General features: G+C 36.6%; 1 protein-coding gene across 4 annotated transcripts in view; it reads right to left on the bottom strand.

Moving 5' to 3' along the window:
* Pka-R1 (protein kinase, cAMP-dependent, regulatory subunit type 1) overlaps positions 1-25917 on the bottom strand; it is a 311550-nt gene that overhangs the window by 83278 nt on the left and 202355 nt on the right. Inside the window, exon 1 of one of the 4 annotated variants that reach the window (XM_081750679.1) lies at positions 19953-20147. The exons of the other annotated variants lie outside the window; for them this stretch is intronic. Coding sequence (XP_081606805.1) covers positions 19953-19967 — 15 coding nt within the window. The 5' untranslated portion in view covers positions 19968-20147. Of the gene's footprint in view, positions 1-19952; positions 20148-25917 lie in introns of those variants that run through there. 4 annotated transcript variants of the gene reach the window in all.

Below are 25917 nucleotides of genomic sequence, written 5' to 3'. Positions count from 1 at the left end.
GGTGAGGGTAAGTGCAGTCGCACTCAGAAAGGCTTAAATACTTACTAAAAATGCAATTCCGTTGTATCTATTTTTTTCTTTAAATGTTAATCTATTATGATAGTGAAAGATAAAGCAAACACACCTGCATAGGAAAGATGGTAATCCTTTTTATAGAATTCACTATCGAGCTTCAATCTCAATGTTTCAGTTTGCAATTCCAGTGCAACTAGCTCTTTTATCTTTATTTCTTGATTTTTCTTCTACATCTTCTAACATTTTAAAAAAAGAAACTCATTTCTATCTTCAATGATAAGGAACTTGCTTCTGACAAAAACAAGACTACTTTCATATCAAAACTGTGATAACTTACTAAATGGAGCAGATATTCACTACTATTCGAGAATTGAATTCTTGCATTTGACAACAATCAAGCAATTTGTGCTCGGATTTATTCGACCATTTACTTTAGCATTGTCCATGTGGCCTTAAACTAATGCAACCTAAACATAATTTATGAATGTAGTATTCAAATAGGTCAGCTTAGTAATTGTAACTACCATCATCATGAAGTCTGTTTCCAACAAGAAATATTTAATTTAAATAATATACTTATGACAGATTTTGCCGGCATCCAAGCTTGCCGTTCCACGCAAATGCACGTGTTGCATATATATAGTGGCGTATTTAGGAGGGCTTCCGGGCTTAAGCCCCCCCACCCCGAAATCGTACTTACTATAGTAAAGTATATGAAATATCTTGCAGAATTTTCACATTTTCAGGCGAAGCCCTGCCGAAAGTTAGCAAAGCCCCTCCCGAAACAAAACCGTAAATACGCCTCTGCATATCATATATATCTAGTCGACAAATTATTTATATATGACATTTAGAAAAATACTATTAGGCAAATTAGTATTAGTTTTTACCTTTAGACAAGTTATTAGAATTTTATACTGTTCGTGACATTATTTTCGTGCTTATTAATGGCCTGCTTTCACGAAAAAACAAAATTTCATTTCTACTTTTATTTCTTAGTTGATATTGATGAAAACTGCTGAAACCCGAATTGTTAATAGGTATGGTATTCATATAAATTGTAAAATATTTGTAGCGTATCAGTATCTAGCGTTTACTTTATGTTGCATTTTACGGTGATTAGACCTACATAAAAATATTTCATTCTTAAATAGACGTAAGATGCATTACAAATGACTATTTGAAAAAAAAAACGAAATTTAGAAAAAAAACGAGAGGCAATGTTTTTTTTTTCTAAAAAAACGTAGATTTCTGAAAAAATACGAACCGTTATTTTTCTATTTACAACACTAGCTCATATGACCTGGAATCGAAGCATGAACTCTCGAATCGAATATGATGCTTCACCACTGAGCCACCGTGCCTCCCACTGAACGTTTAAAACATTACATATAAACTTTTAAGCATGAAACCCCGAAGGACTTAAGTCAACTAGCGGCAATAATGAAGTTGTGGGCTGCAGGGTCAGCACATCGTCAACTCTATCGCCATTTTCGCTGGTTTTCTTCACGGAAGTTCGCTATTTCTTAATTCAACCAACTCCCCAATTACCTCATTAAGTTGAGTAGGCCTATACACCGAAAATTCAATCCAGGAGCACGGGCGCTGGTCATATACATACGCCGATACTATCACATAGATCGGATGTAATAAGGATTTTAAATTTACTGACAAAAGTTACGCATCAAACATAGAAATTTACCACTTTTTCGGATTATTGTATTTGTATTATGTGGTTTAAAAGGCAACTCTTCGAGTGAAAAATATTTATTTTTGAATTTTTCCCTTTTTGCCCATCACAGCAATTCTTACAAAAATAAAAGAATGGAATTACATAATCGTCTACACGGAAACATGAAAGTATGTGTGAAGACAAATTGATTTATAAAACCAGTTTGTGTGTTTTGATCTTCCCAACTGTTAAGCACTACGTAATCCTTGTTTCGGCCTTAGCTCTCACTACGGGGAAGCAAAACTGCTCGCTTACTGGTTCTTTCATGCGAACGTGTAACATGCTACGCTCTTTAATTCTCTCTAGGTGTGCGGCTACACTTCTTTGACGTCTCTACTGGACTGAATCCATCCACTGCTTAAAATACATGCACCACGTCCAGCGTTGAGTGCATTCAAAGGAGAAGACTTTTTCCGAATACGGAAGCACATACTTAGCAGAAACTGACTGCACTTTACGCTCTGTTGTGCACAAGTTTAGCATTAACTCCTCTATTTTAATGCCCCGCGGAATACGTTAGTACGTCAAATTGCAGTAGAGAGAGATGTATTTGTGATTTTTCACTGCCAATTTAAGTAAATAATCTACATCAGTGGTATTCAACCTTTTTTTCACGTATCCCTAATTATATTTCTCCATTCAAGCGTGTACCCCAGATTTTAGCTAACCTTAATTAAAATTATAGACAACTATATCAAAAATAAATCACAGAATTTATTATTTATTAATTACATAACCCAGTTTACTATAAAAAGGTGACTCATGTTATAAATTAAATAGAACTATGTTACAGAATATGTTATTTTACGTTACCCTAAGAAGCCATCGTGTACCCCTCGAATATGTAAACCCCAAGTTGAATACCACTGGCTCAGAACAATGGTATTCAATATTATATATAGCGTATTCCTAACGATACTTTTCCATTCAAGTGTATAACCCCAGATTTAGGCTATCTTTAATTGAAATTATAGGTAACTCCACCAAAAATAAATTACAGAATGTATTACTTACTAATTAAATAACAAGTTTTACTATGAGATTGATGGGAATGAACTGTCCGCTACAAATGCATCACTTCTAAAGGCCAAAAAGTGAAAACTATGAAATACCTAGTTAATTAAAATAGTACCAACGATTGTATTCCGTGCCAGAAATCTAGAGTCTGCGATTACTCGATCATTTGGGAAGTCTTCTCTTGCAAGAAGTGATCGAGATGCTGGACTAAATACTAGTCGGTAAAAGAAATATCAGGCGAGAAGATGTGTATCGTACTGCAAATAAAATTTCGTAATCTGCACTATTCTTTGCGTGAAAACATTGTCGTGCAACATGAAGACACTATTCGCCTTATGCAGAGTCGTTTTGACGTGTGATTAGTATCATATTAAAGGCCCGACTCCTGCAGGAAACGTATGTTAGTTTAACTCTTTAGTATGACACTAATCACGCGTCGAAATGATTCTGCATAATTCCCTATGTCTTTTGCACATTTCTCGATGATTGCGGACACAGTTGCGGTGCATTTAAAGAGTACAATACTGCAATAGCCCGCAGTGATGGTTTCGGCTCGACGTAGAAAGACATGATAAGTCATTACAGATAAAGATTGTAAGAAAAGGAAAATCCTTAACAACCTTTTTAATAAAAATTAAAACATACATGAGAAATAATCTTTCATGTATGTAAACACCATAATTCGTGAAACTAATGCTATATGATTTTGTTACACACTGATATATTTCTGTTTCAACATTTGGTTTAAATATCTCTTCATGATGCAAAAATATAGTTATTTATTTTTGTAAAATTTGAAGATGAGCTCCGGATAATTTTTCAGAATCATTTAGTACAAATTCAGCAATCATTTTATTCAAGTCTTCGTTGACATACATGAAACATGATTTCTATGTGTATTATGTTAACATATAAAAAAATATTTTATCTACCTGAAGCCCTTCTGAAAGACCAAGCTCAATACGTGTCCTCGATGCATTTAGTTCCGGGTTCGATTTCACATGAAAATGAACTAAGGAACTATTTCTAATTATTTTTCTTACAATCTTTCAGCAGTGTACAACCCTCGTGCAGACCTTTTACGTTCTATTCTAGGAAACGAACTTTCAATCTGGGAACCACTGGTAATATTTAAAGTAATTATACTTGAATCGTGAAGGTAGTAGTTGAATGACTTCTAATGCAATGTGGTAAATTCACTACGTTGACAATTTGCTAGAAAAGCGTCCTACTTGGCAAATACATCAATTGGCGCTGCCAAATGCATTTTTAAGACTAGCAAACTTTCATGCATTGGTGACTAGCAATAATAATGCACCTCGAACGTGATTTAGGCAAATACAACGCACAAGCTAATGCGGCAACTCCATTTCATAAAAAGGAAAAAGTTGCATATTTCATCACCTTTCTATTCTTCTTGTAAGAAACACTTTGTTTTAAACTTATTCCACGGTTATATCACGTAGACACAACCCAGAAAAGTACTCCAGAGATATTATATTTAGGGATGCGCACGAGACGAGTCGAGACAGGATTTTTCTGACAAAATTCGAGTCGAGACACGGCTCTTCCAATAGTAAAATATACATTTTTCGAGTCGAGACATCACTTTTACAGCACATTTTCGAGACGAGACAGCCACAAATCTTGTCTCGTGCGCATCCCTAATTATATTTTAAAAATTTATCGAACGATCCTATTAATTTGTTACCTCGTTTCCACAGATGCTACTGAAGATTTTAACAAACAGGTAAGTTTTCCCATTACTTTCCCGTACCTATCAAACTTAGTAGGTAAAATAACATGTCTGTCATACATGAGAAATAATCTTTCATGTATGTAAACCAAGACTGGTATATAATAACAACTGAATTCGTACTGAGTGATTCTAGTGTAAGTCCTCAGCAGTTTGCACTACGACTATTGCCCCGCATACTTCAGTAACAAATTCTGGGTCGCTTTTTTTTTTTTTTTTTTTTAAAGTACCGGTAAAAGGTTGAATGCAACTTGGAAATTATTTTTTAAGCAAACTAGTAAGGAACCCCAAAGTGGACAACTAGACGAGCTTATAATGATAAATATACTACGTTCACCGCGAAAACTGATACTGACGAAAAACCAGTCAGTCAGTTTAAACATACTGTAACTAGAAGTGAAGAGTGTATGCAAATTGTGGAATTTCATTCCCCAGTCGTGATGAGTATTTCCGTATAATGATTACATATACTGTATATATAAATGGAATTAGTTAAATATAAACACGTACTCGAATGATTTTAAGAGCTTTTAACAGGACTACAGAACATTGAAAGTTTACATTTTGAGGTATTAGTACGACTGACTACGTTTTAATAATGCATGAACTCCACTCTCTGTGCTGCCTCTGAAATAATTAGGCTATACACAGCACGAGTTACTAAAGTAGTAATTTTGTATCTTTTTTGTTCTGTATGTTTTGGTTCTTTTATTTTTTAAGACTGTTTATTTGAAAAACGCATTAAGTATTAAAAGAACATCTCCAATTCCGATTGAGAGATCTGAAATTAAAAGTTCACACACCTCAGTAACTAAGATTAAAAATTCACTAGGTTTATATTAGAAACTGGTTGAAATACCACTTCTTGGCACGGCAAGAGTACGTTTGTAGAATCATTACCTGCATTTCCGAGAAACTGAAACCCTTACCATTGCTGTCCAAGTATTTATTTATCCCAATCTTTTATTAGACAGGAAAAGGACAGAAGATAAAAATAAGATACAAATTTCAATGAAATCCCTGATGTGTAGGCAACTTACATAACTTTATATTAAAAGTTATTGCCTTATATTAGAGGTTGTTGTTAATATAATTCCCTTCCCACCCCAGCTATATGGTGCTAGGGTCTTATCCCTACATCATTTCTTTTTCAGATTTTAAGCCATATGTGAATCAAATTTGGTTAAAATTGCTCCATGTCTTCATTTTGAAAACAAAAAATTACGTCTCTGCATGCATCCATTTTCGAAATTCCCTTAGTTTAAATGTATTATCTCTCTTATATTGTCTCGTATTGGTAACTGCGCTTAATGAGGAATGTAGAATTGGCTATCTTAAACACGACAACGCTTTCGTAGAGATTCGCGTTGACTTCTTTACCGTTCCTTCCGTAGCTATGTTTCCGGTTCTTTGTGCTAGAGTTTTGTGAACATACTGTTATATTTAGTGGTTATTATATGCTTTCAGCATATCAGCCAGGAAAGCAAGAAAATACATTCTAAATAGTTAATGTTTATATAATGAGTTAGTAATGTGGAAACGAGTCCGCATTTTGACGTTTTAGAATATGACAACTCTACACTATATTTATTTTGAGATGAAGTAGTTAATTCTCTGCAATCTGAATCCAAAATTAATAAGATGCCAGAAAACATAATGAAAGGCCCTGAAAATAATATGAGATGAAAATAGTTGTGAAAAAAAATTAAAAAGTGGTAGCTGGGATGATAGAGGCTCTGCAAATTACAGATATGTTAGTAAGAATGTAGAAGTTTTCTATATACATATACCTAGTTATATTATTGACGAAGATATAAAATGTGAACGTTAAACAGCAAGCAACGGGAAAAATGGGGGAAGATTTTTAAGACGACTGTAATGAAAATGATGAGAAGCATACCATTTGAGTTACTGAATGATGAAAACAGGTGAAGAACATTATTGTACAAAGTAGAAATTACGAAAAGACGACAATAAATACTCGAGTTCGAAATCTGTATTTAAGATAAAATTGGAAGTAATTAAAATGATAGAATATTGTTGAAGAAAAAATTGTATTCCGAATGTCGTGGTAGAAGACATGGTGGAAGGAAAACAAGGAAGGTAGAGAAAGATTGAATTAATGGATAGGATTAAAAGTATAATAATTCCTAATGAAGGCGAAGAAGTTACCTGTGAATCATATCGTATGGAAACTTAAATTTGTAGCAAGTGGCCTAACAGTGATGGAAGAAAATTAGGATGAACTGTATTGGTAAAAAAGTGTCTGCAGATGAACGTTCCAGCTAACTCTCAATTCAAGTAATTCCCATTTACTCGTAATTTTGACTTGACTTTACTTGGAATCATCTATCATTCTAGTTGTTCCCCCTCCCTAATTTTAATATGATAGAGACGCCCATGCTCTGAAGAGATATCGATTTATAATAAGAAATATCTATTCTTCTCTTCTTTTCAATGATTCTCTTTAAATTGTAATCAGAAATTGAGATCTTCCACTTCGTAAGTTCTTAAACCTATCTAGGAGATCACAGATTGAATAAGAGGTTTTAAAACCTCTTTTTCTTTCTCACCAGAAAAATGTAGATAACACTAAATCTTTCTTATCATCTATTTTAAACTCTCCTGAATCTATAAGAATATTCAGCAAATTGAATGAAACCTCTCACGTTCAACAAAAGATTCTTCAAATTTGCAAGGAAAGATAAGTTTTTGTTCTACCAATTCCGAAACGCAAAGCCTAGAATGAAATTCATCCATCATCGGTGCTGCAGTACCACCACGTACCATCGTCGGAAGGTACTGATATCCGACATCATCTCTCCCGCTTTTGCACACGAATGACAAGTTGCTAATCAACAAGCGCAGAAATACAGGTAAACGAAGTAAACCAAATCGAAAACACAGGACACTCGACAACATAGACAACACTCGACAACTACTTTTTTGTTCTTGAAACTTCCTGGCGCCACAGCCTACGAACAATAATAGTCCGTGTGATTTCACATATTTTTATCTGGATTCTATGTTTTTGGGGTTAATATCATAGTACAGAATCCCGACTTTTCTAGACCGGATTTCGCTACCTTTTAATTCAAACAGACCAATTTTGTTAAGATAATGGTTTACTAGGTCCATGTTTATTTTAGTGTATTCGACACTAATTACGGATATTAGTGTCGAATACATGGATTTTGGGGTCGCTGGGATGAATCGTGAAACCCTCCATGCAGTCTAAATCGAAGGTCAGCCTCCATCAGCACCGCTGAGAAGTGACTTGTAAAACAATCGAAAACGACCGATATTAATGTCGAACCATTCGTTTTCGGAATCGCTGAGTTAATTAGTGGCACTTCCGATTCCATTTAAGTCCATGTTTATTCTCAGTGGGAGTACAAAATCCTGGCACCCCCTAGGAAACTGTGGGAAGAGGAATGTATAATAATAATTAAAAATGATCGATATAAGTGTCTAATCCATACGTTTCGGAGTAGCTGAGATGAACAGTGACACTTTCGATGCCTTTTAAGTTCAAGTTCAGCCCCCATTAGCACGTCTAGAGGTTGGAAACAGGATATGTAAAAAAAAAAAAAAAAAAAAAAAGGGAAACAACCGGTCTTACCGTCAAATTCATAGTTTTCCGGTCGCTGAGATGAATCGTCACACATCCAATACTAACTCCAAATTCAATTCCCACCGGTTTGGGGAGTGAAAAATAAAATATCTAAGATTACCGAGATTACTGTTGAATCTATTGGGGTTTATCGTCAAGTACTGTGTGCTTCCGGTGTCGCCAGGCTGTTAGATGCTACCCCCGATGACATTTAAGCCCAAGAACGAGCATGTCAGCTGGCTCGGAGTAGGACACCCCTAGATTTACTAGAAAAGATGGTAGAAAGCTGTGACACGTAAAAATAATCAAAAAAGACAGATACGAGTACTAATGTTGAATCCATAGTTTTCGGAAACGCTAAGATGAATATTGACACTCCTAATGCAAGTCCACGTTCAGTCCCCATCGGCATGGTAGGTGAGAACAGGTGAAAAAGAAAATATACAAAATGATTGAGAATAGTGTCGAATCGATAGTTTTTGGAAAATGAAACGTTATTCTCCCCGTGCGAAGAATGGGCAATCTACTAGTACCAGTATAAAATTAAGGTGGCCTTTAATTAATATGATTTTAAAAATAAAAGGTATACTGGTATAGTGGTATATGCTCGAAACATAAAAATGATAATTTGCTTTCGAAGAGACAAGAGTAGTGTGATCTCTAGAAGATTCTAAAAGTGGTGACCACTTGAAAAAGACGTTTGAGAAACACTGTCCTAGACCATATACTAGCAACGAAATTTCGTTCGAATAGACCAGCGTTTCCCCCGGTGTGCCGCGAATGGACCGCTGGTGTGCCGCGAGGAAATCGAAACAAAATTATTAATTCTATAGCAACCAGACTGCAAGACATAGGGGAAAAAATGTATATTTCTGTATTTCACATTACTATGAATTTCTACCATGGAAAAAATTACTGTAATTGTAATACATTATTCTACATCTATTACTGTGTAGCAGACAGTATTTCGGCTCGTACATATTTCCACGGTTAGCTGCTATGTTACGCTTCAATTGAGAGTCATACTAACACCGAGAAATGGAAGCACTTGTACGGTACGCGTCAAGTGAACGTTCGTAGAACACTCATTCGCACGTGAATGACAGAACAACACTTTGTTCAACAGCTGTGTCATTGCAATAATATGCACCGGTTTTGGTTAAAACACCAAAGTTAAAAGTACAAGACATTTGTTTCTTCGCTTGTTATTTAGTGATCTTCGTTCTTAGTGAAAGGTTGGATACAATTTTCGAAAAAGAAAGCGTATTTTTAAAAATCTGAGTCCTATATTTCATTACAATTGTTTTCTTTTTTAAAATTAGAACAAAAAATAAGCATGATGAATTAACATAGGGGAAAACCAGTGATAGAGCTTTCATTTCTGTGAGAAGGAGATCAGTATTTACAGAAAAAAATTACCATGGTATTTTATATTTGCACATAATAATAATAATAATAATAATAATAATAATAATAATAATAATAATAATAATAATAATAATAATAATAATAATGATATCTATGAGTGTGCCGCGAGAATTCAAGTTACACCCGTAGTGTGCCGCAAGTTGAAAAAGGTTGGGAAACGCTGGAATAGACGATGGGACCAAGGAGACAGTAATTTGCAAGTTTAGCAATTTTAGTAGGAAAGACGATTGGATAAAACGAGCTAAATTAGCGTAAAAGAAAACAAAGAGGCTACTAAATAATTCCTCGCACAGAATTTGTCACCAAAGCCCCACACTGGAATTAATAATACCAGATACAAATTTAAACAAAAAAGAAAGAAAGAAAAAGAAAAAAAAAACTTTTACCTCCTAAATAACATTCAGCATATTCTCCTCACGGAAGCACTAGAAGGCTGTTCCCGCTTTCTGCATGCACAACATACACAAACTTCTGAGAATCACAATTCTGGTCATGTATAACAAGGTAATAAACAAAACAGAGAGCAGGAACAGAATTATTTTCGTATGAATATCATTCTAAGGACTATGATTTAATACTGAAAAGGACACCGTTCGTGGCGTACATTTGTCACTAAATTACCTTTACATTTCACGAATCAAATAGCATCAAAATGTATTCATCAAGTGAACCATTCAAGTCAGATGTTCAATAAATACTGTTGTTTTCGTAGCTACCACTGTTATTCCCAATGACTCAAGCTGTTTGTCTTCATTTGGGAACTGAACACACAAAAGACACAGCGTTATTTAACGGTAGTTGTCTACCACAAGTGGTTCACAAATAATATATTCACGTGAAAAGTCTTACATCAAATTCGCATTAACAGATATTTAAAAGCTAATAATGAAGCGTCGCAAGGGAGTGTCTCTATCAGTTACATATTATTAACTAATCACTGCCAAATCTATCGCGTATGATTTCTTCCAAATCTCCTTCATAACCACTTATCTTGGGCAATTATTTTCATGGTATTTCGTAATGGTTCGTAAAGCCATTAGTATAGGGATATTTCCTACGTTGCACCTCGCCTCTTGGTATCCAGTCACAGGTTAGGCTACTTCTGTCCATCGATCATTTTGCAAATATTTATTATTCCACGAACACCTCACTCGAAATGATACATTTTTTGGTTTTCCATTATGATTCTGCTATCGTTGTCACACAGCGGTTACAGATCATGCTCGTAAGTCCTGCCTCCATTTGTATTGTTTATTTATCATATTTTTCAAAACAAGGAATAATAATAAATTTATCTGTGTAATTATTTAATAATTAGAATTTTTATTTAATGCTATATTTTGTATTGTATGTTTCCCATTCATAGTCGCATTACCGCACTCTTGCGCCCTAGGCTGTATTTTCCGAAACCCCCTCCCACAAAATACTGAAATGTAATTTCAAATATATTTCTACTTGCAAGATTATTTGGGAAAATAAAAGCCTATTATAACATGTAATGCAGAAATGCTCACATGGGAAATCACTAGCACAATAGGTTAATTTATTCTGTGGGCGGAGAGAGGAAGCCAAATTTGCCACCTCACGCTCATCGCAGACTTCTACGACGAACTGTGAATAGAGCGGAGACCATCTTAAGAACACTGACTAGTTTACTAAGTATAGTTTGTATTACTAAATCACACAGAGATTCTGGTATTATTCTCTGATTTCTGCGACAACAGCAAATCGTGAAAACAAACCTAATATGCACTTTTAAGTCCATATACATATTTCATAGCAAATATATACTAATTCGCTGAAATTGTCCAACGCGGCAATCACATACGTACAACAGAAGACTGCCAATCATCAAAGTGGAAAGTTTCGAAGAAATAGAATTTTTAAGATAGCGAATGCGATATCCCGTATATAGCACAAGTGTTTGGCATCCTTGTTCCCCTCTTTTTCTCCGCATGACACAAGTGAGTACGGAAGAGATTCTTTGCCTTAAACCAAAATACAATTCCAATGATGGTATGATATATCCTGATGTGTAATATCCAGATCTACGATATAAGTGATCTGTAATCCAACCGGGTTCTCACAATGAAGAAAGTAAGGTCTATATTGGTTTACACATCCCCCTACTCAGTTTCAACAATAATCCCATTCATTTGCACCTATTTTGCAGGCAGGAAATAGTTAAATGTTGTGAATGAGTAAGAAGCAAACAATATGAAAGATAATGGGCAATACTAGTCCTAAATATAGAAGATCAAAGAAAAGTACCGGTCATATACCTAAACCAACAACTACGCTGTTTGTTTTGTTTGCCTGAAGTTTAACGCGTCTTTCAGCACCATAGCTTACCTTTTAAGGACATAACTTTGCATGTATACTGGATTAAATAAGAGCATATGTGTTAGGTTAAATGAAGATTTGTATTATGCTTAAATAGAACTAGTGGCTCTTTTGGGTTATTTGGACAATTTACATACTACAGAAGCCATGTGAATATGCAACACATATCTGAAAGTTAAATGAAAGTTCTTGACGAAACTTTCGCGCTGTGGTGCTATCACAAATTATAAGCGAGAAAATAACCTTAATAATTATTATCAAGGAGAGCATGATTTTTTCCTCCTTAACTTCTGTTCGTGTTTTTAGAAGATTGGGAAACATCTGACCTTTATAGAGAAGTACTAATTAGAATGCAGGGCGCTTTTCAAATCTTACAGGATCTGAAAGAGTCATGGATTCCAGAAGAAGCGTATTAACTTAAAATAACTTGCAGAGATAATTTAAAATGTTGAAACTGCTGTCAATGTCTCGCAAACAAGAATGCATTTATAGCACGATGGTGACAGCTCAGAAGAAAGCACAGTGCTTTGTGATGTACGAAATTTAAATCATGTTCACAAATTTCCAAAACGTTTACAGAAAAAGGGTCCACATGAACCGGATAGCTCCACAGTTCACGTGTGCGAGGAGGACACTGACATCGAAAATAACTACAGTGAAACTTCCCTTAACGAACATCTCTCAATATCGGACACTTCCATAATACGGACAAATTCTTTCGTGCCAGAAAAGTATATGCATTATTATGGGACAGAATTCTTTTTACGGACGGATATTCGAAGATAAGTAGATGAACAGTCTTCGTTTCTCACAATATTTTAATAACCTCTTCATGACGGACAAAAATTATCAGTTGATTCATATTTAATATAACACATTTTCTGCAATGTGAAAATAAATCTGCGATACAGTACAGTAAATATGGAACAGAAGCTAGTGTCTGCAGAAGTACACTACAAGCAACTACTGGTCTTTTTTCTCCAAGAAATTCATAAGCTGCCATGATTAGTGCGTTCTACGAGTATTTCCATTAATATTATTTAATAACAATGTTGCATGTTCTTATTGCGTGACTTTTATTTTTTCGTAAAGTTTGTAATGCGAACTAAAGGAATTTATACGAGAAATATGTACTTGAAAAGAAAATTATCATACGTGAAGCCTATTTTTGCGTGTTCAACCATATAGACACTACCCCTTTACTTCTCATCTAGCCATAATTCGGAACTGAGTGTGCAATATTTCGGCATTAGCCTATATTTACAATTATAACCAATGTATTTACTATGTATAGTTACTGCAAGAGCAACACAATGAGTGATCTTAATTTGTGTGACCTCCCTATAAGAAACATTCAACGGCATCCGCTCGGAGAGGAGTGGCCCCTCTTTGGAATTAAAGTACTTGCAAGTTCTTTAAATAGTTCTAACTCTAGAATTAAGACGACAAAGCACACATAATGCAATTTAGTAAAACATTTTCAGTGTTCGTAGTAACTAAGTGCAGCCATGGCATCGGTGTTCAAAAGCATTCTCAAGCTTTCGAGTTTTTGTTTCACGTCCCTACGCAATATTACCACGACCGAGGCTTCAGTACGGTACACTTCGCGGTGCACGGACCTCCATACATGACCACGGATTTCATAGTATATCCCGTTCCCTACCACTCTATCTCGCCTTCAAGAAAACTCTACTGGATCTTGTCGTCGATCCCGTCTTACGAGCATTCGAATAACGGATACTCGAGTGATGAAAACTTTGGATACCTTCGTTTATTACGTGATTTCCTGCACAAAAGCTAAAACCAAGGAACTGACCTACTGCTTTATTGCAACAATCTTCAGTTCGTTTTGTGTGGGCATATTAAAAGTAGCCTGATTCACATGACTAGCTGTTCCTATGATACATAATGTCTAAAACATGCATCTCTGATGAACTGAAGACACTACGGTTAACCTTGACAGTGGCACTGGATGGGAATGACGCAACAAGGTCCATATCTGACTTCCCAGGTGGAATATAATCATAAATGCTTCTACATTCGTCCATAAATCAGGTAGGCCTAACATTGTTCACTGAACTCTTCCGTTGTTTCTTCAGCTGAATATGTATCCCCTTTGGTACCACTTCCTTTCTCATATACGATGTCAAAACAACGAACATTAAAGACTAAGCAATTACAACGTGTGTTTATTTTCAGCCCGTCACCTTTAGCTCGGAATACAATCTTATGTACTGCCTGGCAAAGATACGGAGCTACAGTATGTCTAATACTGCAATGATACCCGAACATTTTTGGTAATATATTTTAACTGAAATGAAAGCTTTCAGTTTTACGTCCCATGCTTATGCCGGCTAGGCTACAGGAAGCGGTGATGATGAGAAATGAATGACATTGTAGAATGAAGAAAGTGGGAAGAAACGGGAGAACTCCGAGAAAACCCACGAACACGGTATTTGTTCACCACAAAGTCTACTTGATGTGAGCTGGGATCGAACCAGGGACCTCATGCACCAGATGTGAATGCTTTATCACTCAGTCACCGTGCCCCCTATATCTTATTTGAGTTTGTCGACCAATGTAAACAACCATATTCGTGGTTTCTTTGCCCAGTTTTTTGTTTGTTTGTTTCTTCAGATCAGCATTTATAACATTTCCACGGTATTTACTATAGTGGCATCACGGAATTTCCCAAGTTTCTCGTTTCCGAAAAGTTATTGCTAGTTCTTCTGACTAATGCTTACACTACATTCCAAATGTCAGAAAGCCAAACAAATTTTTAACAGCTGTATACCAATCCTTCACTTACATATTTTTGTGATCTCCTGCTCTTATATATATATATATTAACAACATCGTTACAGACATCGCATTACTTCATCGCTTACGCAGATTATTACGCTATATCTCATAACAAAAGCGCATTAAAATAATTTGCACAACTAACTTAAGATACGAATTGAAATAATAATGGACCTAACGAAACTAAATATTTAATCTAAAATCCGAACTTATTTGCAGAGCCTTTAATGCTCCATTTGCTTGTCAAAAGTAGTAATTCAGAAGTTTGGATTTCATTGCTCTAAGGAAAGCAACTTCTTGGTTTCGATTTCTCAACATCATACAGTTCTTGTTAAAAGTAAACCATATTCAATTTTAAAAATATATTTCCTACCCCATATTCAATTTCTTCCCCGATAAACACCACCTTTACGAAGGCACTTATATGTTGGGTGGGGAGGATTGCGTGCTACAGTGAAATTTAGAGCTATGAAGACAGACTGACCATTCAGAAGTTAATATGGCATTAGTGTTGGCCACGAGCCTAGACGAGGAGGGAAATAAAATTTTTCGTCTCGTCTTGTAAATTTCTGCCCGGGTTTTTTCTTAATGTCATCTAGAAGTTACCAGAATTCTTCCGCGTCATGAGAGGTTAACGAAGGGTGTGATATAACATGTAACCATATTTATTATTACAGTATGCTGTGTAATGACTTGCGTATAAATGTTGATAAATTCTCTTCATTATGTTCATACAATCACTCTATCACTTTATAGTTTTTATACTATGCATGATGCAACGCTAAAACAATGTTTTAGATTTAGATTTCTGGGCTTTCGGCGTCTATGACCATTTAGCCCGTCACATATGAGAGATGACGTCCCTCGACGAGCACACTATCCGGGGGAAAGGGAAGAAAGGATTGGGGAAAGAAGAAAGCGGCGTGGGACCTATAAGTTAGGCACCACTCCGGCATTTGCCTGATGTGAATGAGAAAAACCTCATTCAGGCATGAAAAAGCTTCTTACATTTTTCCACCGAGTGGCCCTACTGGGAATTGAACACGGGACCGCTCGCACCAAAGGCGAGAGGGTTAGCGACTACAATACCAGGGGCCACAAAACAGTTTTTGAGATCTAAGATTTGAGTGAACTACAGTCGCCCCAAGACTCGAGAAATTTCTCGTCTTGTCTTGAATACGAAATGGCAACTATCTGGCAGAATTCAATTCTCAGGCTCTCATTGATGATGTCTCCACTAAACCACAATCAATGAAGTTCATAGGTCGTATACACAGCACGATGAAAGTAATTAGTATACAGAAAACCAAATTCTATTTGTACAATCGATACAAATGCAGATTTATGTCAGAGAAATAAAAGACTCTTCCTGCATTTATATCCTCTTTCTGAAGTCAATACGTGCTTTATCAGTTGCGAGACTTTCGTAGTACTACCACATCTCACACGATTTAATGATGGCGTTTTTATTTATTGATGCTCCACGTATCGGTTCAACACTCATAAAGTTCCAAGTTTCTATACAAAATGACTGAGACATTGAACAAATGGTAATATTACTTTAATATGTACACTCATGTCCAAAATTATTGTCGCATGTCTATGAGTATGTTGTTGCAGGAATATAATTTGATAACGAATTCACCCGGTGTTTCTTCTAATGTTAGTATGTGTATAATCGGCAAAGGCATGTATGTGGCCATTTTGATGTCAAAAGAGCAGTAATAAGAACAATAAAACGAAAACGAAACGTTCTTGTCCATTTAGCAACATTTTGTTCTACTCATTCTAATTCTTTTCCTATAAAATTTACCACAAATATACATTTCCCGATTATATACATAGTATCAGTGTTAAAAGTACCCTGCAAAATCATTATCAAATTATATTCTTACAATAAGACAGTTATAGATACGCGACAATCATTTTGGACATGAGTGTACATGTGTAGCTACATGTTCCCATAAATAAATAGTTCTTTTTCTTTTTCTAACAACTTTCAACCGTGAACCTAGCCATAGTCCGTTGTAAACTGACGAAGTTTGAGAAATCAAGCTAATATTTATAGCGATGCAAGACTAGTTTAAAGGGATTTGACCTCCCAGGAAAATGATTAACATGCAACATATTTAACAATCTTACAGATTCAGCTGCTAGACACAAAATGCACGGAAAATTAAGTTATTTTTCACTTTTCAAAACAACAGTTTAAAAAAAATAAATCTAAGAGAATAGAAAATGAAATCTTTGAGTTTTACGTCCCACGGTTATGCCGGTTAGGCTAAAGGAGACGGTGATGATGAGTAATGAATGAAATGGTGGAATGAAGAAAGTGGGAGGAAACGGGAGAACCCCGAGGAAACCCACGCACACGGTGTTTGTCCACCACAAAGTTCACTTGGCGGGGGCTGGGATCGAACCCGGGACCCCAAGTACCAGAGGTGAACGCTCTACCACTGAGCCACCGCGGCCCCCTAAGAGAATATAAGTAGTATTCCGAAATAGTCCGAATATTATTTGAATGGATTATAACAGTTTGAAGAAAGTGGAACAGGGACTAAATATTATAACACTAAGCATTCACTAAGACTACGAAGGCTTTAAAAATGGAAACTGACCACGGATTTGAACCGGGGATCTGAACGCTCACTTACGTCCTCTGGCAAACGACAAGAAAACAGTTTCACAGTGTGCTAGAGAGCCTTTCCCAACTTTTTCCACACTGCGACCCCCTTTAGGGTCTACAATAAATGTGAAAAACCACTTGCTATATATACGGTTAGTATGTATATTTCTTCTCAATGTGTGTAGTGTATATATATGGGTGTGGGTGGTTTTTTTTTTTTTTTCAGTCGTACAATTATGTTGGAGTGCTACAATGCCTACACTATAATTGGATGCTCCTGGGTTTCAAACCTGAAGCCGTTCACCCTGACTAAGATGTTGCAAATATATAAATGTAAAAATTGAAATGAAAATGAAATCTTTAAGTTTTACGTCCCACGTTTATGCCGGTTAGGCTAAGAAAACGATGATGATGAGAGATGAGTGAAATGCTAGAATGAAGAAAGTGGAAGGAAACGGGAGAACCCCGAGAAAACCCACGAGCACGATGTTTGTCCACTACAAAGTCCACACGGCGCGAGCTGGAATCGAACCAGGGACTCCAAGCACCGGAGGCGAACGCTCTACCACTGAGCCACCGCGCCCCCAATATATAAATGGAGTCTAGCCAATTTCTTGTAGGTCGAAAAAAATGAAATGAAATCTTTAAGTTTTACGTCCCACGATTATGCCGGTTAGGCTAAAGGAGACGGTGAAGATGAGAAATGAATGAAATGGTGGAATGAAGGAAGTGGGAGGAAACGGGAGAACCCCGAGAAAACCCACGAGCACGGTGTTTGTCCACCACAAAGTCCACACGGCGCGAGCATTCTTGTAGGTCGAATATCACGTCTTAAACAAATTGACTTGCCATTAATTCCATCATTTAACTTAAGATGATGTTTTTTTCATCACTGTGTGTGCCTTTCTCAGATTGGATTGCGGACCCCAGGTTGCGAAAGACTGTGCTAGAGCATACAACCCACTACACAGTAATGTGATATTTTATCATGACCAAGGTCAGAGGCAATTCTAAGAATAGAAATAAGGAAGCTATTAATATGTGGTATTACTATTCATTATTTATGTCAAACTTGTTTCTCTGACACCTATATTATACTGTAATGACACCGTTACAATTAACATTTAAAGTAATTAGGACGAAACAAGAAAAAAATTACTTCCTACAGTTTTTTCTCTTGAAACTCCTTATGAATGCATTCAATGTATGAACACTAATTAGAAATAGAAGAAACAGTTCTCTTTCTTTGATGCGAAGGTTGGGAGGAGGTTAGATGCCGTGCTAGAAGAGAAATTGGTTACCAGCCTACTTCATCTCATGATATTGTACGGAATGAAAATTGGTCACTGATGCGTAAAGAATAACTGAGGCTTGCCGAACACAAAACTCAGACAATAAAAGATATTAACAATTTTTCGCAATTCGGCACTTCCCAACAGGTACAAGCCACCGAACATTATACCAACTTTGAAACATCTCAATTAGCCGAGATAAGTCGCTCACATCGGAAATATGCTTGGAGTACAATAGTATCTGGGGAGGAAGAGGAGTTAGATTTCTGGGATTTCGGCATCCATAACCATTTAGCCCATCACGTATTAAGGATGACGTCACTCGACGAGCACACTAACCGGGGGGAAAAGGAAGAAAGGAAGCGGCCTGGGATGTTAAGTACCATCCCGGCATTTGCCTGGTGTGCTTGGAAAACCCAAGAACACTCAGGATGGCTGGCTTGGAAAAGCTTTTTACACTTTTTCGACTGTGTCCCCACAGGGAATTGAACCCAGGACCGCTCACACCGAAGGCGAGAGCAGGGCCACCTGGAAACCTGGGGAACGAGACCTTTGGGCAGACCAAGAAGATGACAGGGTAATATGCATAAAGCAGGACCTTGGAGTAAATAATAAATACTGAGAAATTGGTTTGACTTGCGGAATGGTGAGCATTTATTTGTGCGGCGATGAACCTTTCGATCTCTTAAAACAGTAACACCACATCTTGAGGCCTTGCTCACGTGATCCACAATCAAAACGAATGATATGAGAAGTAATAAACTTACTGAAATCACACAGTACCGGCTTCGATCTTTGGTACAATTCTCGACAGATATTTGTCTATTAGTCGTATGCTGTAAGGCCAACAAACAACTCGTTAAAGTATCCGCTCAGATAAATATAAACATAACTAAATCTTAACATTCAGCTCGCAAATAAAGCACTTTTTCGTTCAGCTGGAATTCAAGCACAGATTATTCTTTTCGGTGATCTAACGTCTAGCATGCGTGCCTTTGATGCATCAGGTTCTATGTTTGATTCCCGGTGGGAAAGCGTCGAACACATTAACACGGTACATATTCCACTTTACACCCTATTATAGTCTCGTTCTGGATAAAGGATGTGATAATAGTCAATCAAAGGCCAGTCCAAGGACAGGATATTTTATGGACTTTTTTTCTTTTTCTTCTTTTTTTTAACTTTTAGATATGAAAAGGTTTGAAGCTCCCAGTTAAGAACTAACTCTGAGAGTAGTTAAAATTAACAAAATTGTCGAAAACTTTCCTACACTCCAAATCATCGTATTCTTTATAATTTCGTACACTACAAGCACTCAAATTCTTTACCTCTCCTCCAGGCATAGTGACCTGATGGACGGGGTCGACGTGACCCCGCTTCGTTCCTTCTCAGATGACCTCTCGTCTGTCAAGTCTGGTTCATAGAGAACAAAACTTGCCACAAAACAACTTTTAATCCACGTGGAGACACAATCACAAATCTATCGCACCACAAACACCGAAACCTCAACTGTTAGGACAACCGTCACCCCGCGCTGGTCTGCTACATTCGCCGTTCTTCGGGTGTTTCCGGCCAAGACTTGTCCCGCCTCCACAAGACCTGGGAAAGGTAAACGGCAGCGACGCCAAGAAAATACATACATAACATTTACGCCATTCATAATCAGCATACACGCACAAAATGAAGAAAATTACTATTGTTCCAACAAGAACGAAAACAAGTTATATGGTATGTCACATATGATCATGTTTAATATCTGGAATCCTCAGCGTGGAAAGTAGGTCTTGAAAATTCATGCGGATGAACGTAAATAAATGCAAGAAATTGCTTTAGTTTCAGAAAAAGAGTTCTGAACAGCGAGAGACAGAGATAGAGAGAGGAGAAAGAAACCATAGGCAGACCGAAGTCGTGCAGCAGACCGCGAATAATTTGCTGCAAGGGACCCGAGAATGGCACGACAGGGCCAATCTTTGAATCAAAACTGAAGGAACCAGGATTGACTGAATGCAAGCAAGGTAACTTTTGTTGAACGTTAGTGAAAAGTTCTCTTTTTCTTCCACTGAGGAATCATATTTTAGGCTTCCATTCTTTACAATTGCCAACTGACAATTTCAAAACAAAAACAGATCTTTCTTTTTACTTTTTTTTTGCGCCCATTAATTTTTACCAAATAAGGATCATTTAAATAGATTTAAAGAAATCCGTAAAAACATCCAGTTCATTTTGAAAAAAAATGTTATATGTACATTTTTAATAGTTAATAGTCAAATTTAATTTAACTAATAGTAAATGTACATATAATGAAAATTCATTTAAAAAAACACTGGCCATTTAACTACAATTGAAGAACTCAGTAAAATCAGATAACTAAAAGTGCAGCTAATTTTAAAATAACTAGAAAAGTAATTCCCTATATAAATCAATAACCATTTCCGAATTTATGGTAATTTAACATCTATTACTGCTGAGTTCTGTTTATTGTTCAGTCGTAGATGCAATTGTGAAACAGATCCTTGTGTTTTGAGTAGCTCGTCAGACTGGTGGGGGTCATGACGTCATCTCTTTGGCCTTCAAGAGTACAATGCAAAATGCTTATTTTATTCTCACGCTGTCTAAAAGGTTTTATGGGATCCAATAACACACACATATTATATATATATATATATATATATATATATATATATATATATATATATATATATATATATATAGTACATGTTATGGCTTCTTTCCTCCACCTTCTCTCCCCTCCCCTCTATAATTTCCTTTTCCCCTTCCTTAGCTTTCAAGATATCAGACTAGTATTTTGTTCACTCATTGCGTACACCACTTAGTATTTTTCAAGTGATTTTGAGATCTGTATGTTAACATATGACCGGTCCAGAGATTTTTTTTTAAAAAAATTCTCTATTTTCCTCGAATTCCTCTTTTCCAATATACGATACGGGCATGCAAATAGTACTGCTTGGAAGATTGGTTTATTCTTAAGAGAATGAGGCACTGGCCAAATTCCTAGGATAACTTAAATAGTGAAGATGCAGTAAAAATCCCAAAAGGGATATGGCGTGGGTACTCAGCACAGTTAAAAAAAATAAACTTACTCCTCTCACAAATTCTAATTTTATTCTCTGTGCAAGGGCGCCGATCCTGGGGAGGCCGAGTCCCTCAAAGCTCATGTGGGCCCCCTAGTGTATTTATGAATACAGTATATAATATTTGGGATCATTTGAATGCAATTTGTCTTAACATCCTCATATATATACCTTCTGCGTCTGAGTGGGCCCCCCAAATTTAGAGAAATCGGCGTCCTTGCCTCTGCGCATAGAAAAGGGAAAGAAGCCCACTGAATCTGTTCAGTACCGCATAGTAAGAGCTAGACATAAACTGTATCTAGAATTTCGTATTATTATTATTATTATTTAACGACACTGGTGCTATTCAAACAAACTTGAAAATTCCGCATGTTCTGACTACCTCCCTGAATACGACGCTGGGGTAGGATATTTGATGCAAAGGAATTTTAAGTACCAATACCCCGTGCCCCTATACAGCGAGCAGACGTAGAGCTAGGTAATGCGTGGTTAACACATCGGCTTCCACCTGTAGGGTTTCTAGGATGGAATTTTGTACTTCTCAATGTTCGTCCTCAAGTTCTCATGATGATGCGAATGTAGGAATGGGGAAAAAAGTCAGTCACACCATACCAGGTAGGGGGCCTTTCTCTTGAAAATACTGAAGGATCGGCAAGAAATCCAGATAATTCAGAAAAAAAATACTGCCTGCCACACTGTGTTTTAACCTATCTCTACCATCAACAACTTTAGTCCTTATAATCTCGACCACTACGAATGAATTTCGTCGCGTAATAGAAGACTCGTTGGAAAAAAGTTTTTAAAATGACCCAAAATGAACTGAAAGATTGTAACGTAAAGCAAATGTTGGTTGACCTAGAGATTAGCATCCACTTCAGCACATAGGCTTTATGAGATGTGGGCCTACGGCTTACCGTGAGACCCGAACCACATGAGGTCCCCCGTGGAAGTGAACCTGGGTCTCCTGCGCCGGAGTAATGCCCAATGTAATTATCCTTGAAATATTCAGAATTCTACAATATAAAGTCCTTTATTAGCTGACTCAAAAAGTGCCATAAACTATTCTGATTTTAGCGTAAGTATTAGAATTAAAATTAAATCCCATTGATTTGCTTTCATGAATACAGAAAAATTACACTCAATATACTTTTTTGGGAAATTTTTCTATTTTTGCTGGTCTGGTAACTATATTTAATATTGTTAGTAGCGAATATTACCTTTCTTCATTTTATTGGTTTTTAAGTGGTATAGGTATTTAATTAGCCAATTCTTCTTCAGGATATTTAAAATAACTCATTACACTTGGTGTTACATTCGAAATGAAAATGAAATGAAATATCCAGTTTAACATCCCATGAATATGCCATGCAGACTAAAGGAGACGGATGATTAATGAAACTGAATGACTGTGAAAGCAATCATCATCATTACAGGTATTCTGCCATTATTGGCAGGTCGCTTGCCGCAACCGAGAAGTTTCCATGCTCCACGGTCTTCCGCTAACCTCTTCGTCATCACGTACGATTTTTCTGTTTCGACATCATTCATTAATTGTACTAGCCTTCTACCCCTCCTTCTTTCCTGCCACCATACCTTCTAGCATGTCCTTTATGATACAGTTTCTTCTTAGCCAATGCACCAACCCACTTCTCTTTTCAATAATGTCTAAAATGGTTCTTTTCTCCTCCACCATTTCTAAAACCCTCTCATTCATGTTCCGCTCGACCCAACTAATTCTCCATTGTTCTCCACATCCACATTTCGAAAGTTTTCAGTCGTTTCTCACCATTTTTGCGTAATGTCCATGTTTCTGCCCCACACAACACAATACTCGACACGAACCATTTTATGAGTCTTTTTCTCTCAAGAATGAACTCTTTATTCAACGTCCCACAAAATAGTATTTTCTTCCTCCTAAAGGCTTCTTTCGCCATTCCTATCCTTGCTTTTATTACACGTTCGCACTTCATATCATCACTAATTGTTGAGGGCAGAAAGAGTTATGGTTTTGTGTACATGCACTCATCTAAACAAGAGAAAGAGTTGAAAAAAGAGATGGCGATGATCTTTTGAAAGTAAGTTTGTTAATAAGCAATGATGTATTATGGATTGTGAAGTAAACAAATAGCTAAAAATGGAAGCCTGTTGATTTAGGTTAGTTACCAAGTAATTAAGGGAATGTTATAACTAGTAAATAAAAATTTAACACTAATAATACTGCTCAGATATCGAAAACTAGTCACCTGTTCTATTTTCTCCCCTCCTACTTCTATATTTGACATTGACCGCTTCGTTCCAATCACCATAGCTTTTGTCTTCCTAACATTTATTCTCATCCTACATTCTTCACAACCCTTCCTCAAGTTTTCTAACAGCTTATTGATTTTCATTTCAGATTCCGCCATATCCAAGAATTGGTGGAATGAAAATCTGAGAGAAAACGGGAAACTAAAGAAAATACATGGACACGATGTTATCTACCACAACTCGCATAGCCTGGAATCGAACCAGGAATTCATCGCAACGTATGTAAGCGCTCTTACACTGAACCACTCTGTTCCCTTAGTGTTACAAACTTATAGTAAAGGCGTATGTTTTGTTGTTTAGAATGAATTCGTAACTACTATGCTTTAAATGTGGGCAAATTTAGTGAGCACATGTTGACAAAAATAAAGCCAATACCAACAATTAGGAAAAAGATAGGAATAAAACTGGCCATGGCATTCTTAAGGACTGCGAGAAGTGGAGAGTCCAGGAATTCCTAGAAGTTCTTAGGTCTCAAATACATTTTAAACCAACTTCCTCTTCAGAATTTCGCGTCACAGGTGCGTGAGAATTTAACACTAATGGTGGACGGAACGAGATGTTCACTGAGTATTAAGTATGAGTTAGGGACAATACAATGTACACTAGAAGGTAAAAGAGGGAAAGGGAAAAAGAAATTGTTAGTTTAACGTCTTACGATTATGCATTTAGGCTGCAGGAGACGGATGATAAATAGAAGTAAATGATTGTGAAATTAGTATTTTTGTTTATACCGGGAATCGACCCAGGACCACGTGCTAACCACTAGACCAGTGAGGGGCTCTCCAGACAATTGTTATACTAAAGTGGACGAACAGAATTAAAACAGATAATTCCTACATTAATATAAAGACTGTCAACAGGGCACCTGCTCCCTAGAAAGTGCTTGTTAAGATTTTCATTTGCGACAAAATCACTCGTGGTTACGTGGTTAACGTAAGCGTCTTTCGCGCAGAAGAACCAGGTTCGATTCCCGGCGGGAGCTGTGTTGTTTGAATCCCACGTTAAGCCTTTCCACGTCTCATACAGCCACGCTGTTGAACGGGACGCTAAACTCCAACTGAACCAATCTAATTTATGACAAATGACCTGCCAGTGATAATAGAATACATATAAGATGACTGCGATTTTTGTAATTTGCGCTAGTCTTGCTAGTCTCTCATGCGCATGGTCGAGAGTATGTTTTTCTAAAAATGACTAAAAATTTAGTATTAAGTATGACTGTTCATACAAACATCAACAGTGAAGCACAATAAAATCAATATAATGCTTACTACATAATATCCAATGAGACTAAGGCATCTCTACATAAAGTTAATCGCTACGGAAGTTTCTTCTGAAAATATTCTTTTTATTTTTCTCTTATGTTTCACAAAACTTTAAAGAGCTCGGAAGACTTTACAAACAGATTAGCCAACAACTGATGAATGCTTAAAGAGGTACGAAATCCTCTAAGGTACTGAGACTTTGGATTTCACGAGAAGTTAAAACCTGGGTAAAAATATTTTTTTTTAAAATAATGCCAGCAAAGTAATCAAATATGTATATCTCTGTGAGATAATGAAATATGATACTAACAACTACACTGAGACTTTTGTGCATATCAGTCTTTCCTAATATATATAGTCTGATCATAAATTTTGTCTCAAACATGTAGGACGAAAGTCAGTTAGAAATGATTTAAGAAAATAATCTAACACTGTTGTGAAAGCCTAAAGTGGGCTTAACTTACAACACTGTTGTCCTTTGTTTCTTGCAGAATGAAGAGGGAATGGGAGAAAGATCGTGTTGCAGTTTTGGCCCTACACAAGTGCGGACACCCTCCGACAACTATCTTTAAATTATTGCAAAAGCTGAACATTATACAGAAATTCATTTATCGCACCACACAGAGATA

The sequence above is a fragment of the Thermobia domestica genome, chromosome 3 (assembly GCF_964235325.1).
Source record: "Thermobia domestica chromosome 3, izTheDome1.hap1.1, whole genome shotgun sequence".
Classification (NCBI taxonomy): domain Eukaryota; kingdom Metazoa; phylum Arthropoda; class Insecta; order Zygentoma; family Lepismatidae; genus Thermobia; species Thermobia domestica.
Note: the sequence above shows the minus strand (reverse complement) of the source record. Positions and strands in the feature narration are given on the sequence as shown.